Source organism: Ursus americanus, chromosome 1 (assembly GCF_024610735.1).
Source record: "Ursus americanus isolate L20-20 chromosome 1, mUrsAme1.1.p, whole genome shotgun sequence".
In the NCBI taxonomy this organism is placed as follows: Eukaryota; Metazoa; Chordata; class Mammalia; order Carnivora; family Ursidae; genus Ursus; species Ursus americanus.
Genome location: NC_142127.1, coordinates 34,845,827 through 34,859,321, shown reverse-complemented (window position 1 = coordinate 34,859,321; position 13,495 = coordinate 34,845,827). Strand labels below are relative to the sequence as shown.

The following is a 13,495-nucleotide window of genomic DNA, read 5'->3' as shown; positions in this document are numbered from 1 at the left end:
TGGAAAAGGGATGAGATCATGCCATGTAAGTTTTGCAACTCATTACCTCCCTGGTCCCCTTTTACTTTCTCAGTCACCTCCCCTTCAGATTTCTCTTCCCATCCCTTTCCTTACATAGTCCCCAGATTTTGTGGTCAGTTTTCTCAGTTCTTCAGTCTACATTAGTAATGTTTTAGAAACTTTCTTGAATGTTACTCATAGTAATAAATATATCTTATATTATGATCTAGAACATAAATCTATATAACAAAAAAGTAAAAACTTTAAGAAACAATTCTTTCTTCCATTACATTCAATATATGCTTATATTTTGTATTCTATCCAACCCTAACTACTCTATTTCTATGTCACCAAAAAAAGAATGCTGGTTTCTACCCACTAGGTGGATATTGTATGTAATATTGCACAATGCCTTAAAGAACTTACTGTATACTGATGATTTCCAAATCTTAAACTCCAACCTACATCTCATTCTTGAAGTCTAGACATGCATTTGCATGTATTTTTAGGTATGTTTCTGTAAATGTCCTATATGTATACATCCCAGATCCAACTACCTCAGATTAAAACACTCTCTCTTCTATTTTCCACCTTACTGAATGGAAATCCACCTCGTCACTGAAAGTAGAAATTTGGGAGTTGCGGTAGATGGAGAAAAGAAATCATTAGTCAGGGGCGCCTGGGTGGCACAGCGGTTAAGCGTCTGCCTTCGGCTCAGGGCGTGATCCCGGCGTTATGGGATCGAGCCCCACATCAGGCTCCTCCGCTAGGAGCCTGCTTCTTCCTCTCCCACTCCCCCTGCTTGTGTTCCCTCTCTCACTGGCTGTCTCTATCTCTGTCAAATAAATAAATAAAATCTTTAAAAAAAAAAAAAGAAATCATTAGTCAATGCTTTTTGACTACAAGTAACAGAAATCTTAGCTCAAACTGATTTAAACAATAAGGAGATTTATTGGATCATTGAGGTTGGCTTAAAACTGGCTTACTCTTAAAAGCAAGAAACGTCTTTCCTAGAAGCCCATGGAAAAACTCCCTGGCATTTCATTGACTTTTACTGATATGCTCATTTCGAAACTAACCTCTATGTTTGGGGAAGTGTTAAGGGCTGATTGGCTTCATAAACCAATCCCTTTGCAAAGGTAGATTGGATAACCTATCATGACTACCCACTGAAGTTCCCTTATGTGATCAAGTTTTCCCAAAGAACATGAGTTATATCCCAGAGGAGTGGCTGTCTGAGGGAAAACTGAAGTTCTGGAAGGAAGAGAAAATGGGCAAACGGTTTCAAGTTAGGCAACCCATAACGCCATTTTCACATGACAAATGTGTCCCATCTCTCCTCTCATGCCAAGCAACTATGTCTAATCCGTCACTTTTCTAGAACATGCTCAAATAGCCCTCCAATCACTCTGAACTGAGCACTCCCAGTAGCACTTTAAATTCATCAGAGCTATCACTCTGTGTTGAAAGATATTTGCTATTCCTGCTCTGAATTCTTCCTTCCCCTTCATCCCCAGCCCCCATCACCTATTAAGTCATACAATTTCATTTCCGACACAACCCACAAATCACTCCTATGTCACAGTTCTATTTCAAGGTCTAATCCTTTAAAGCCTAAACTATTGCAAAAGTCTCAATTTCTCAACTCATCCCTTCTTCTGATTTTAAAGAGGTATTTCTAAAATGCAGATATAACCATGTCACCAGCGTGCTTATAATCCTTCAATGATTCCCCATTGCCTATAGAAAAAAAGCTCCAAATCTTTATCAGACATGTCGAGCTGTCTGTGACCTGACCCCTTATTTCTTATTTCTGTTTGCCTCCATACAAGCCCCATGCTCCTGTCATAGGAAACCTCATACAACTCCTTGAATTTTACCATTAAAATTCATGTCTTTATGCATTACATATATTACTTCCTCTGCTCAGATAGTTCTCCCTCCTTACCTACTAACTTTCTCTCACTGACACATCCCAGGTTTCACCATGTTATATGCCTTGCTGTAACACATTAATAAGCCTAATTTTGTTTGACATTGGGTGTGTTTCCCATTGTCTTTGGGCACTGTGCTTCGTCAGTATACAGCAATCCTTTATGACACAGTCTGGCAGCAAAAAAAGCACCACTTGTCTTAAAGATTGAGATAGAACAACATCTCAGCATACCTTTAACCTAACATCTAGTGTGAAGAGTTCTAACAGGAGATTTAGAGAAAATGATGAGAAGGTAGAAAAAATTACTTTTTTGCAAAAATCCTGTATGTACACTCCCACCAAGCAAATCAAAGACTTCATCAGAAACCCTTTCCTAATGAAGAGGAGAGATTACACATTGTTACCAAATGTTTGACCCTTAAAGGAAAGAGTTTCATCCTATTGCACTTCCAATCCCCCATCTCTTTAATTAATGTATTTCTTTGATCCATAGACAGAATAGGGAGTGAAAGGGACAGCTCTCTTCATCTTAGCATATTCCCAGAGAGAGTTCTCCACTGCGGTGATATTGTAGTGTTTCCTATTTCAGCCTGACTGGCCTGCTCATTAATGGAATCCTGTCCATGTGGACGTTGGAACCACATAAGGGCAGAGTCAGGTGGAGTAGAAAGCCTGAAAATAACATTGCCTCCCTCTTAAGGTTTCTTACAGGAAGTTCAGATTGATGATCATTAGTATTTGTAAAAAGGAAGTAGATAATAAAGGAGAGTATGACAGGGAAAATGTGGGAGTATAAAACAGAATTTATGATTTTTGGAAGAAAAGGGGGTGTGGACGGAGAAGGGCAAGGCATGCATAAGGTATAGAGATTGGATAAGAATGGCAGTAATTGAAGGCGATTAAAGTTTTTCCATGATTTCCTTAACACTCTTAGGGGTGTGGGGGGAGTTTTTTTGTTCGTTTGTTTTTTCTTTATTCTTATTTTTTTTTAAGGTTTTTTATTTATTTATTTGACGGAGAGAGAGAGACAGTGAGAGAAGGAACACAGCAGTGGGGGTGGGAGAGGGAAAAGCAGATTTCCCGCGGAACAGGGAGCACGACGCAGGGCTCGATCCCAGGTCCTGGGATCATGACCTGAGCTGAAGGCAGACACTTAACGACTGAGCCATCCAGGTGCCCCAGTTTGTTTGTTTTTTAAAGATTTATTTATTTATTTATTTGAGAGAGAGAGAGCAGGATGGAAGGGCAGGTGGAGAGGGATGGAGAGAATCTTCAGCAGACTTACTCCCTGCTAAGCGTGGGGCCTGATGGGGGGGATGCGATCCCATGACCCTGAGATCATGACCTGAGCCAAAACCAAGAGTCACACGTTTAACCGACTGAGCCACCCAAGTGCCCCCTTAATACTTTTGTTTTTGTGGGTGAGTTTTAAAGGAAGAGGTAAGCCCCAAGTGTTACGGGTTGGATTGTGTCTCCCCTAAAAGATATGGTGGAATTCCTCCAGTACTTCAGAATGTGGCCTTATTTGGAATAAGGTCCTTCCAGATGTGAGGCAAATGAGGTCATTAGTGAGGCCTAATCCCGTATGACCAACCTATAAAAAGGGGAGATTTAAATGCAGAGACAGACACGCACAGAGAGAGCAATATGGGACAAAATGGTCATGTGACTAGAGTGATGCTTCTTCGTAACTCAAGGAACACCAAGGATGGCTAGCGAACACCAGCACTGGAAGGCAAGTTTCTCCCCCAGAGCCTTCAGAGGGAGCTTGGCCCTGCTGACACCTTGATTGCAGACTCTAGCTTCCAGAATAGTGAGAGAATACATTTCTGTTGCTCAAGGCACTCAGTTTGTTACTTTGTTACAACAGCTCTAGGAAATGACTACACGGAGAAAGCACGCTGAAGGCTGCTTGAAAGAGAGTGGCAGTCTTGGAAACCAACAGGGTTAGATCAGCTCCGACAGGACAGGAATCTTCACAGAAAGCCCTGCTGTTCTTCCCTCCCCTGCTCTGCTTATAGAAAATGGCAAAAGTGACTCGAAGCTTTATTTTCTGAAGTTTGGAGGATGGAATTCAGATTACCCAAGTTTAAACTCCAAGCCTAGTCCATGAAACTAAGGGGAGCACAGAAGGATAGTGTGAGCCTGGTTCCAAGCCTCTATCTGTTGTTTTTTGTAACCAGATCTCTCTACACACATGCACAGACCCATATGTACACACTAACTGATGAGTGATTTTGAAAGGTTTTTCTTCAATAGATTTAAGAATATTTTTATAATTTATGATTTTGTGCATTGACTTTAAGCATATGTTTTATAGCTATTAGGAATCTTGATTTTAAATCTTTACTAGGAAAACCCTTCATGAAAACACTTGCTTTAGCCTCTGAAGGATTACCTTTGAGATTTTTATTCTTGCTATCCTAAAACTACTTTTGTTTCAAGCACCGACTCAGTACCACACCTTTCCCACAGACAATATACTAAATGATATTATACTACTATAATATTGCATATACTCCATTCTACTAGAGAAAATTAGGAAGTTATATTCTCAGATGATACATGAAGGTAGGCAAAGTTGACAATAATGTTGATATCTTTTCATAATATCTTTATTTAACTATTTTACTGATACGCTCCTAGAAAGTAGAAATTGGGTCTGTTAAAATCATTCACAAAGTATTTAGCTTTAAGTCCTCAGAAGATAGGTGCTTAAAAATAATTTTCATATTAATTTTCATATTAATTTTCATATTACTTATGTTATTCATAGGACTACTCATAATTTAAAATAATTTAAGTGATGAATATTACTTAATATTCATATTATTCATGTTAATCTTATTGCTGATCTTATTTGATAATTTACGTGATGAAACTATTCACTCCATTTAATCAAATACAAAGTGATTTATCTTTTCTTTTCCGATGTAAATTTCATCATTGCTTTGATCCAATCATAACCCTTTTCAGTCATTGCTACAACTTGTTTCTAGTTGTGTCTTTCCTTTAAAAAGACTTTCTCATTGGATGCTATAGATTTGGGAAATCTATTTTATGGGAGACAGAATTATAATGGCTTCCTTTATAAAAGGTTATACAGAAATGAAGGTTTTGGCTATAAACAGGTAGGATTATTGTTTATAATTACTGTACCCAACTGCTTTTTAATAAGCACATTTTTATACTTCAAACCATTACATTTTAAAAGTAGCAAATATAGTCCATATGATACTTTTATTTTTATAAAAACTTAAAAAATAATCTCAGTTGAGAGAAATTGTGTTATTAAGGCCCACTTTTTTTTTTCTTTTACTAAAACACTGAACATTAAAGAAAAAAGTCACAGTCATTTAGCTTAAACTCTAGGTGCATTAATGGTGTGTAAGAATTTCACTTTGGTATATAATAATGTCTATTGTATATACTCTTTGTTGTGTTGGAAATAAGAGTGGATAGAAAAAAAATTAGTTTCTTTTGTATACCCTCTTAACTCGTGTATAATTGGATGCTTTGTATAGATTACAATTTTGTAAAAAATATATGACATGCATTTTATCGTTTACATTGTATGAATAAGGAAACAGGCTCAGCCAGTTTATATAATTGATTAGCTAGCATAATCTTATTTACATGTGCCTGAAACCCAATCTAAACTAGTTTAAGGAAAAAAGGGAGTTATTCATGCATTAGTCAAACAAAAGAAAGGATGAGGGTAGGACTGGATTTAGTGACATTTGGGTCTATGACCCTAAACTTCTTAAACTCTCCCTTTTTCATTATCCTCTACTCTCTCTTTGTAGTTTCCTTCAAACCATCTCTGCATGAAGCTGGAACATAGGCTCTCTCATTTGATTCTTAGCGAAAATGAGACTATTTCCCAATAGTTCCAAAGAGAACACTTATAAAAAAATTAATTGGTTTAGCTTATATCACAAGTCCCTTTCTGGAATAATTGCTACAGTCAGGGACAAAGAGTTCCACTGGCTCATTCTGGATCATGTGCTCACTCCTGTGGTCTGGGTTTGTGACCATTTATCAGAAGAGGGTACGAGGTGGGGATCGGTGGTAGTTAGGTCAGCCCATGAAAACAATGTTTTCAAGATACTTTCCCAATGCGCCAATTGTCAATTTATTTGTGATATATCAACTTCAATGATGTCCTTTCTAATACACCATGTTATTATAAAATACATTTGTTATAATCATGGAAGTTTTGAAGGAACATCACAGACATTCCCTTTTGACTATACAGCTTTGACCTAGAGGGGACACTTCTTATTTTGAAGCAATAAAATAAATAGTAGTTATAATATGCAGGAAGTCACAAAATAAGTCAATATCATAGTGAATGTGTGAGCATTTCTGTCTACCCATCTCATCGCAACCTTAATATTCAAGCTGCAATTTCATCACAGAGCATCAGCCAGAAACTAGATTTACCTAATTACATGTTAGCTCAAGAGCTTTAATTTGAGAATGACTTTTTAAAGAGATTTAGTTTTTTGTTTTTTTTTTTTTTTTTTGAGAGAGAGAGAGCGAGCATGTGAGTGGGAGGGGAGGGGCACAGGGAGAGAAAGAAGGAGAGAGAGAATCTCAAGCAGACTCCCTGCCAAGTGCAGAGCCTGATGTGGGTCAATCTGAGGACCCAGAGATCACGACCTGAGCCGAAATCAAGAGTGGGACACCCAACTGACTGAGCCACCCAGGCACCCTGAGAATGATTTTTTAACCATATTCTCTAACCAAGGAATACTAGCATATAAGCATAGGGATGCATGTTACTATATCCTTCTTGTTTTCAGTGCACTTATGTTAGCAGATCACAATTTTCCTAAGTTATGAATGTTATTTTAATCAGGACAATTTTTTTTCACAAAGATTTATAAGAATTTCAATAAAAAAACCTCTCACTTTTCTCTTCAACTTCTTTTTTCTTAATCCTACCTTCCATTGCCTCAGATCTTGGCAGATTTCCAGAGTGCCAAAACGACATCATCCTTCTAATTGTGTATTTGGTTGGCATGTAAGTGGAGAGAGCTGGTTGGGAAAAAGGAGGGAAAATCAGTTTGAAACATTCTGCCTGAGTGGAGAATAAAGAATGAAGAGAGCTTCTGCTTTACTGGGTCCCTTACCTACTCTTTGGAGCTTATGACCTGATGAGTCAATTTGAATTTAACTGCTAAAAAAATGCAAATGTTTTTCACCTTTCTCTAATTTTTGGATAGTGGAATTAGATAGTTAATTACGTAATAATAACTGTTTGACGTTTAATTATAATGCACACTACAAGTCCACACACACCACCCTGCGATCACTTACTTGCACAAAGTATTCTTAAACTAAGCTTCCTTGCAAAATTCAGAGTATAAAAAAAACCCCTCAGGGGCTCCTGGGTGGCGCAGCGGTTAAGCGTCTGCCTTCGGCTCAGGGCGTGATCCCGGCGTTCTCGGATCGAGTCCCACATCAGGCTTCTCCGCTAGGAGCCTGCTTCTTCCTTTCCCACTCCCCCTGCTTGTGTTCCCTCTCTCGCTGGCTGTCTCTCTCTCTGTCAGATAAATAAATAAAATCTTAAAAAAAAAAAAAAAAAAACCTCAATGAATTTATCCTCTTAGAGAACCCAGCATTTGACCAAATCCAAATAGTTTCAGAATCACGAACTGTATCTGTAGTCAAATGTTTCTGATTTAGTGACTTTCTCTGTAAATAGATTAAAAATTTTTTAAAAATCAGAAAATATTCCAGCAAGTCACTGTGGGGAAAATAAATGGCTCTAATTTTCAGTTCTTGATTATGATATTTTTAAGTTCACTGCTATAGGCAACTTCATCTCGTAAAGTCAGAACTAATTTCTATAATGACTCATGTATAGGCACGTGTACATTCACTTGAGCTCTGCTGCAACAACTCCAGTAGCACCGGAAATTTTTTGAAAATATTTATGTGTAGAACCCAGAATCAGGGATAAGTAGAGCTTCTCACCAAGAGTTTTGTGTTTCAGTGTGGTAGGCTACTGAGGAACAGCTAAAAATGTTTGCAGTCTGGCCTTCTGCAAATGGAGTTGCTTCTTTTCAGAGAAGCTGATCTGAAGAGCTTTTTACATTAAGTTCCTAAATTCCAGAATGTATCTGCCTCAGGGTGCTCTAGTTTAAATTCTATTCCACTGATTGTGGGGCCCCCGGGATAAACACGGGGCTTTTAGCTGCTTATTGTGCAAAACAGAAGCCAATTTCCATGCACTGTGGAGAAAGAAGATAACACAGAATGCCTGGACATTTCTTAGCTATCAGTTCTTCTCCTAGATGGAAGGATCAACGATGAACGTGCCAGACACGGCATAAACCTGCCCCATGTACCTCATATTTTGTTCAAGAAGCACTTACCTGAATCATTGCTAACCCTCCCCAGTGCCCTTCGAGGTATGCCTCGGGTGCGCGCGCTGGCTGATAACCAGCAGAACGTTTGCCAGCTTTGCGACCAGGCGGCCCACGTGAGACGGGAACGTAAGTCACCTGGTTTCACGATCCGCATATTTCCACTACGCTCTAATTACGGGGTTAAAAGGTCAGGACTCGTCTCCGCGGCTATTGTCTAAGCAAGAAGAGCTCTTCTGGTGCTTGACTGGTATTGAAATAGATTTCTGTCAGGTGCAAGCAACTGACATCAGATCCTCGGTCGGCCGGCTATCGTGTAGCTAACGAGAACCTGTGCCTGCCACCTCTTGCCGGAAGTGAGAGAGTGGCTCGAGCCTCCCGGATCTGCCCACGGCAAGTGGGAGAGGACAGAGGTGTCATGGCGTAGAGGAGACACCACTTCAGATCTGAGAAACCAAGACGGAGAACTCCATCTACCTGCCCATCTTCAGGAACCTGCGCACATCAATTTTGAAAAGGGCACAGCAGGGAGAATTTAATTTTCAGTATTTTTTGAAATTTATAAATGTATACTATGTGTTATCTTTAAATGCATAAACGTACATCTTTAGGAATGTCCAAGTGGTATGTATGTAGTTTTCAGAAAAAAATCTTAGAAATTACAATAAATTTGTAAAAATAAAGATCTTTAAATGCATAAACGTACATCTTTAGGAATGTCCAAGTGGTATGTATGTAGTTTTCAGAAATAAATCTTAGAAATTACAATAAATTTGTAAAAATAAAAAATAAAAGTTTTTTTTTTTTTCTGTGTTTCGGGGGTTGATCACATCTCTAGCCGCCTTGTCATCCTAACATTCCATTATCCTATCACAAAATACCATGCTTCTATTAAAGGAAAAATGCTCATCTGGGTCATATCAAATTTAATTACTCTAATACTCATATAATTATGGAGTTGTCTCAAGTTCCAAATGCATCCATTATCTTAAAAATTAATAGTTTTGCAATGAAGAAAGACAGTGTAATCCTTTTAGTAGGAGGACATTTAAAAAGTAAAGGGGAGGTTAAAATATCAACACAAAAATAACAAGACAAATCTTAAAGTCCTTCTCTCTCTGCCTCCCCCTTGTCCTCTGCATATAGGAATATAGTACACCTGTGGAGGGGAGAAAAAATGAAAATTAATCTGACACTTAACAAATATTTGTTGGATGTCTAGTACATGCTAGGTGTTGTCCTAGACACATGCAACATCTCACAATGATATTGGGATCCCTGCTCTTTGTTATCTTCAAGTAGTGAATGCTTAGTAGGTGTGGGGTGGGGGTGTGGAGAGAAGTAAGCATTAAAAATAATAAATAAAGTAGATAATACATTAGCAGGTGATAAGTGCTATGGAACAAAACAACGAGTCAGGGTTGTGGATTGGTTCATCGGGCTGGAGAGGGGAAGGAAGCTACAGTATTAGAACAGGTGGAAGGGGTCCCAATGAGAATGTAAGTTGTGATCAAGGTGAGGGAGTTAGCGTGTGGATATCTCAGAACAACTGTTCCCGGCAGAGGCCCTAAACCAAGAGCACGCCTGGTGTGTTGAAAGAAATGGCAAGGACAGTGACTGTGAGGAAGCCAACAGGGAGAGACGTTGTAGGAAAGGCGGCCAGAGAGTTAATAGGGTCAGATCATGAATTGACTTTTAGGCTCCTGTGAGGCCACAGCTTTTTGCTCTGTGTAAAACAGGAAGCCATGGGAAGGTTTTGAGCAGAGGGGAGACATACTGGGCAACATTTTAGAGCATCACTCCTGCCATCTGTTGAGAATAGTCGGTGGAAGATGCAAGGGTATAACCAATTGCAAGAGCATGGCAGTAAATCCGACAATGACCCCGAAACAGCACGGGGTAGTGGAGATGTCAAGAAGTAGTCGGACTTGGGAAATATCGTGAAGGTGGAATCAATATGATTTTCTAATTGAGAAGGAGGTATCAAGGACACGAATATCTTTGGACTGAGCCCCTGGCAGAATGGAGGTGCTATCAACTGAGATGGAAAATCTCTTTGGATTGAACATATTTGTAGGGTAAAGTAAGGAGTTCAGTCTCAGACACATAAAGTTTGGGATGGGTAGTAGTCATCCAGTGGAGAAGTCGAGTAGATAGTTGGATTTCAAAGAGTTTGGACCTGGGGAGAGACACTTGGTAGTGAGCAGCACGTGGCAGTTACTGAAATCCACAGTTCTGGAAGAGAGCAGGGAGTGAGTGCAGCTAAGAGACGATGACCCTGGGGCACTCCCTCCAGCAGTAAGAGCCCAGAGGGCGGTGGGAAGCTGCCAGGGCAGAAGCTAAGAACACAGGTGCCACTCATCTTTGTGAAGGCTGTTTTCAACTGTTTAGACTGTCTTAATCTCTTAGTCTCTGCCTTAAATGAGTTATCACGTGGTCTGCAAAGGGCGCTTGTGGCACCACGCCCGCGTGTCTCATTAGCAGAGAAAATTGTGAACAGATGTTTGCATGTTTATCTAGGTTTCCACGCCACAAAATTGGTGAAGAGATTTGTCAGCAGAAATTCAGTCAACTCTCTATCTGCCAACTCCAATAGTAGAAGCTGAGATTGGTGATTAATAGCCTCTGTCATGTGGAAAAAAATAATTGTTATGACAGAAAAGAGGGAGTTCATGGAGGCTGGCAGATAGCTCAGCTCCTCCACTGAGGAGGCAGAAATGTGCTGTTGTTGAACTGAAGACTCCATGTTTTGTTTCTACCAGTGCTGAAGAGAAGCCAAGCAGGAGAGGGCACAGGACTACCAGAAACTGAGGTGGGTAGAGCTGCTTTCCTGAGTTAAGCTGGTTAGTATTTGAAATGCAAGGCTGCACTGTGGGACAAGAATTAAGAAAACAGAACATAGCAGAAAGAAAGTAGGTGTAATAGGGAGTTCCACCTAATTACAGAAAGCCGAGAAGGTACTTAGTGTAAGACACAAAGTCTAGCGGGGCGCCTGGGTGGCTCAGTCGATTGAGTGTCCAGTGTCTGACTCCTGATTTCGGCTCAGGTCATGATCTCGTGGGTCGTGGGAGGGAGCCCAACGGGGCTCTGTGCTCAGTGGGCTGTCTGCTTGGGTTCCTCTTCCTTTGACCCCCCCCTCCCCCGCTCACTCTCTCTCTCTCTGGGATAAATGAACAAATCTTAGGAAAAAAAAGATACAAAGTCTAGAAAACATCCTTTACTCTTACTGACAGTCATAGAAAAATTTTTGGAAAACCAATGAGGTATTCATGATGTTTGCAAATCAATGAGCTTCTGAATCACGCAAATGATATTCTAGGTAAGTCGTCTTCAGAACAAAATAAAATACAAAAATAGTGTTAGAGTCCTCCCACCCTCCTCCCTTCCTTCTCCCCTCCTTCCTTTTTTTTTTTTTTTTTTTTTGTCCTTCATTCTTTTAACTTAGCAAATGAAATGATCTATCATTTCCCGCTTGAGCCTGTGTGTGGTTAGGATTGCAGGGTTGATCCTGGGGGATCACTGCGCTCAGAGTGGGTTGCCAATTCCACCCTCTCCTCCTAACCCTGAAGGACTGTATTCCAGAATTCCAGCATCAGAAGCAAGGAACTGGCCAGGACTCACAGCAGTCGGGGAAATAACTTTCATCATATAATATGAAACATTTTAGCTTTTCTGTTTCAAGTTATTTTTATAAAACCGAAAGAGAAAAAAAATATCGATTTCAAATCATTTTAGAATAAAAATAAAATGATAAATTCTTGGAACCATGCACATTTTAATGTTTCTATTCTATATATTTTTTGCTATCAAAATTGTACTAGGATCACAATATTTTCTTACCACTAAGAGATATCCATAGGCACTTAATCATTTATTTAAATAATCTACAAAATGGAGCATAAGCATAAAATACTGAATTTGTTTATCTGTTTAAAATGCTAACAACATTTTTTTTTTTAAAAAAAGACAACATATAGCAAGGAAAACTAAATTGGTATTTTTTAATTCTACAAAAACATATAAATATTTAAATTTATAGCAAAAGAACAATTATACCATTTAGTAATGCTTACAATATTTAAAATGTGTAATTCTTTATGCACAAGCTACTTTATAAATGTTAACTGTGTGCCAAGTATATATCTAAAAGACTTTTGAAATTATGTCACTTTAGCTATGGCTACGCTCAACGAAAAAAACAAAAGCTCCAAAAGATAAGAAAAATCATATAATCATCAAGTTCTTTTTTTTCACTTGTGCTATTTTTAGCAGAAAGTGCAACTGAAACCAAGCAGCAGCTTACGTTCATTTTTACACCAAATTAAATGCATGATGAAAATTTCATTTTTTAAACCATTAGAGATATAGCTTAATCATCTAAAGTTCCATTCTCATTTGAACTCATTAAAAACCAAATATTAAGTGATTTGTTCTCCCTAGATAAAAACAAAAACAAAATAATTTTATATAATGATGACACTGGTTAACAAAGAAATGGTCCTTATCTTAAAAGATGGTTAACAAAGGAGCTGCCCCTGCATCGCTAGTATTTCAGAGAGATTTTTTGAATACATACAATGAAAATTGCCTTTAGAATTGATTGAACAGTATGAAACAAAAGTTGGACACAAATGTACACAAACTATTTAAAATACATTGCTGGTGTTCATTCAACACCTTAAATTCCTACAATAGCTGATACTTAATAGCAGTTTGAGCGCGGTGTAGTCACACCAGGTGTGTTCATGTGCTGTACAGAGAGTGCTGATTTTATCTATTCCATGCTTAGACATATTGGGGAAAAATAAGTAAAAAGTGGTGGGTAGTGGCCGAATCCTGAAACACAAACTACTTTAAGACTTCATTGAATTTTTGCTGTCCAACTGAATTGGAAATTTATTCAAGGTTTGCAGATATCTGCTCTGCAGAAAGACAGCTTGTGGATGATGACACATCCATTAAGATCTTGAATTTCTTGAATTCTTCATATTTGTTAAATTAGCATACTTTAGGACTTATGAATGCATGTAAGTTTTGCCTCCTCTGAGACCAGACTGAACATCTATAAATAAGATGCAAATAAAATGTTTGTGATCACCTATGATCATCATTTCTCAAGTGGTAAAAAAATTATGTAGGTGGGCAGCCAATATTTTAAGGTTTACTGAACCAATTCATACTA

The 13,495-nt window shown here is 38.6% G+C and overlaps 1 protein-coding gene and 1 long non-coding RNA gene across 2 annotated transcripts in view; one reads left to right on the top strand and one right to left on the bottom strand.

Moving 5' to 3' along the window:
- LOC148110736 (uncharacterized) overlaps nucleotides 1-8,639 on the bottom strand; it is a 57,700-nt gene extending 49,061 nt beyond the window's left edge. Inside the window, exons 1-2 of the mRNA XM_087864201.1 lie at nucleotides 8,323-8,639; nucleotides 6,887-6,979 (exon numbers count right to left, since the gene is read on the bottom strand). Coding sequence (XP_087720327.1) covers nucleotides 6,887-6,979; nucleotides 8,323-8,470 — 241 coding nt within the window. The 5' untranslated portion in view covers nucleotides 8,471-8,639. The remainder of the gene's footprint in view (nucleotides 1-6,886; nucleotides 6,980-8,322) is intronic.
- A 2,175-nt stretch (nucleotides 8,640-10,814) lies between these two features.
- The window catches only part of LOC148110735 (uncharacterized), a 42,179-nt gene continuing 39,498 nt past the window's right edge, over nucleotides 10,815-13,495 (top strand). Inside the window, exon 1 of the long non-coding RNA XR_015723869.1 lies at nucleotides 10,815-11,125. This is a non-coding gene — a long non-coding RNA (uncharacterized LOC148110735). The remainder of the gene's footprint in view (nucleotides 11,126-13,495) is intronic.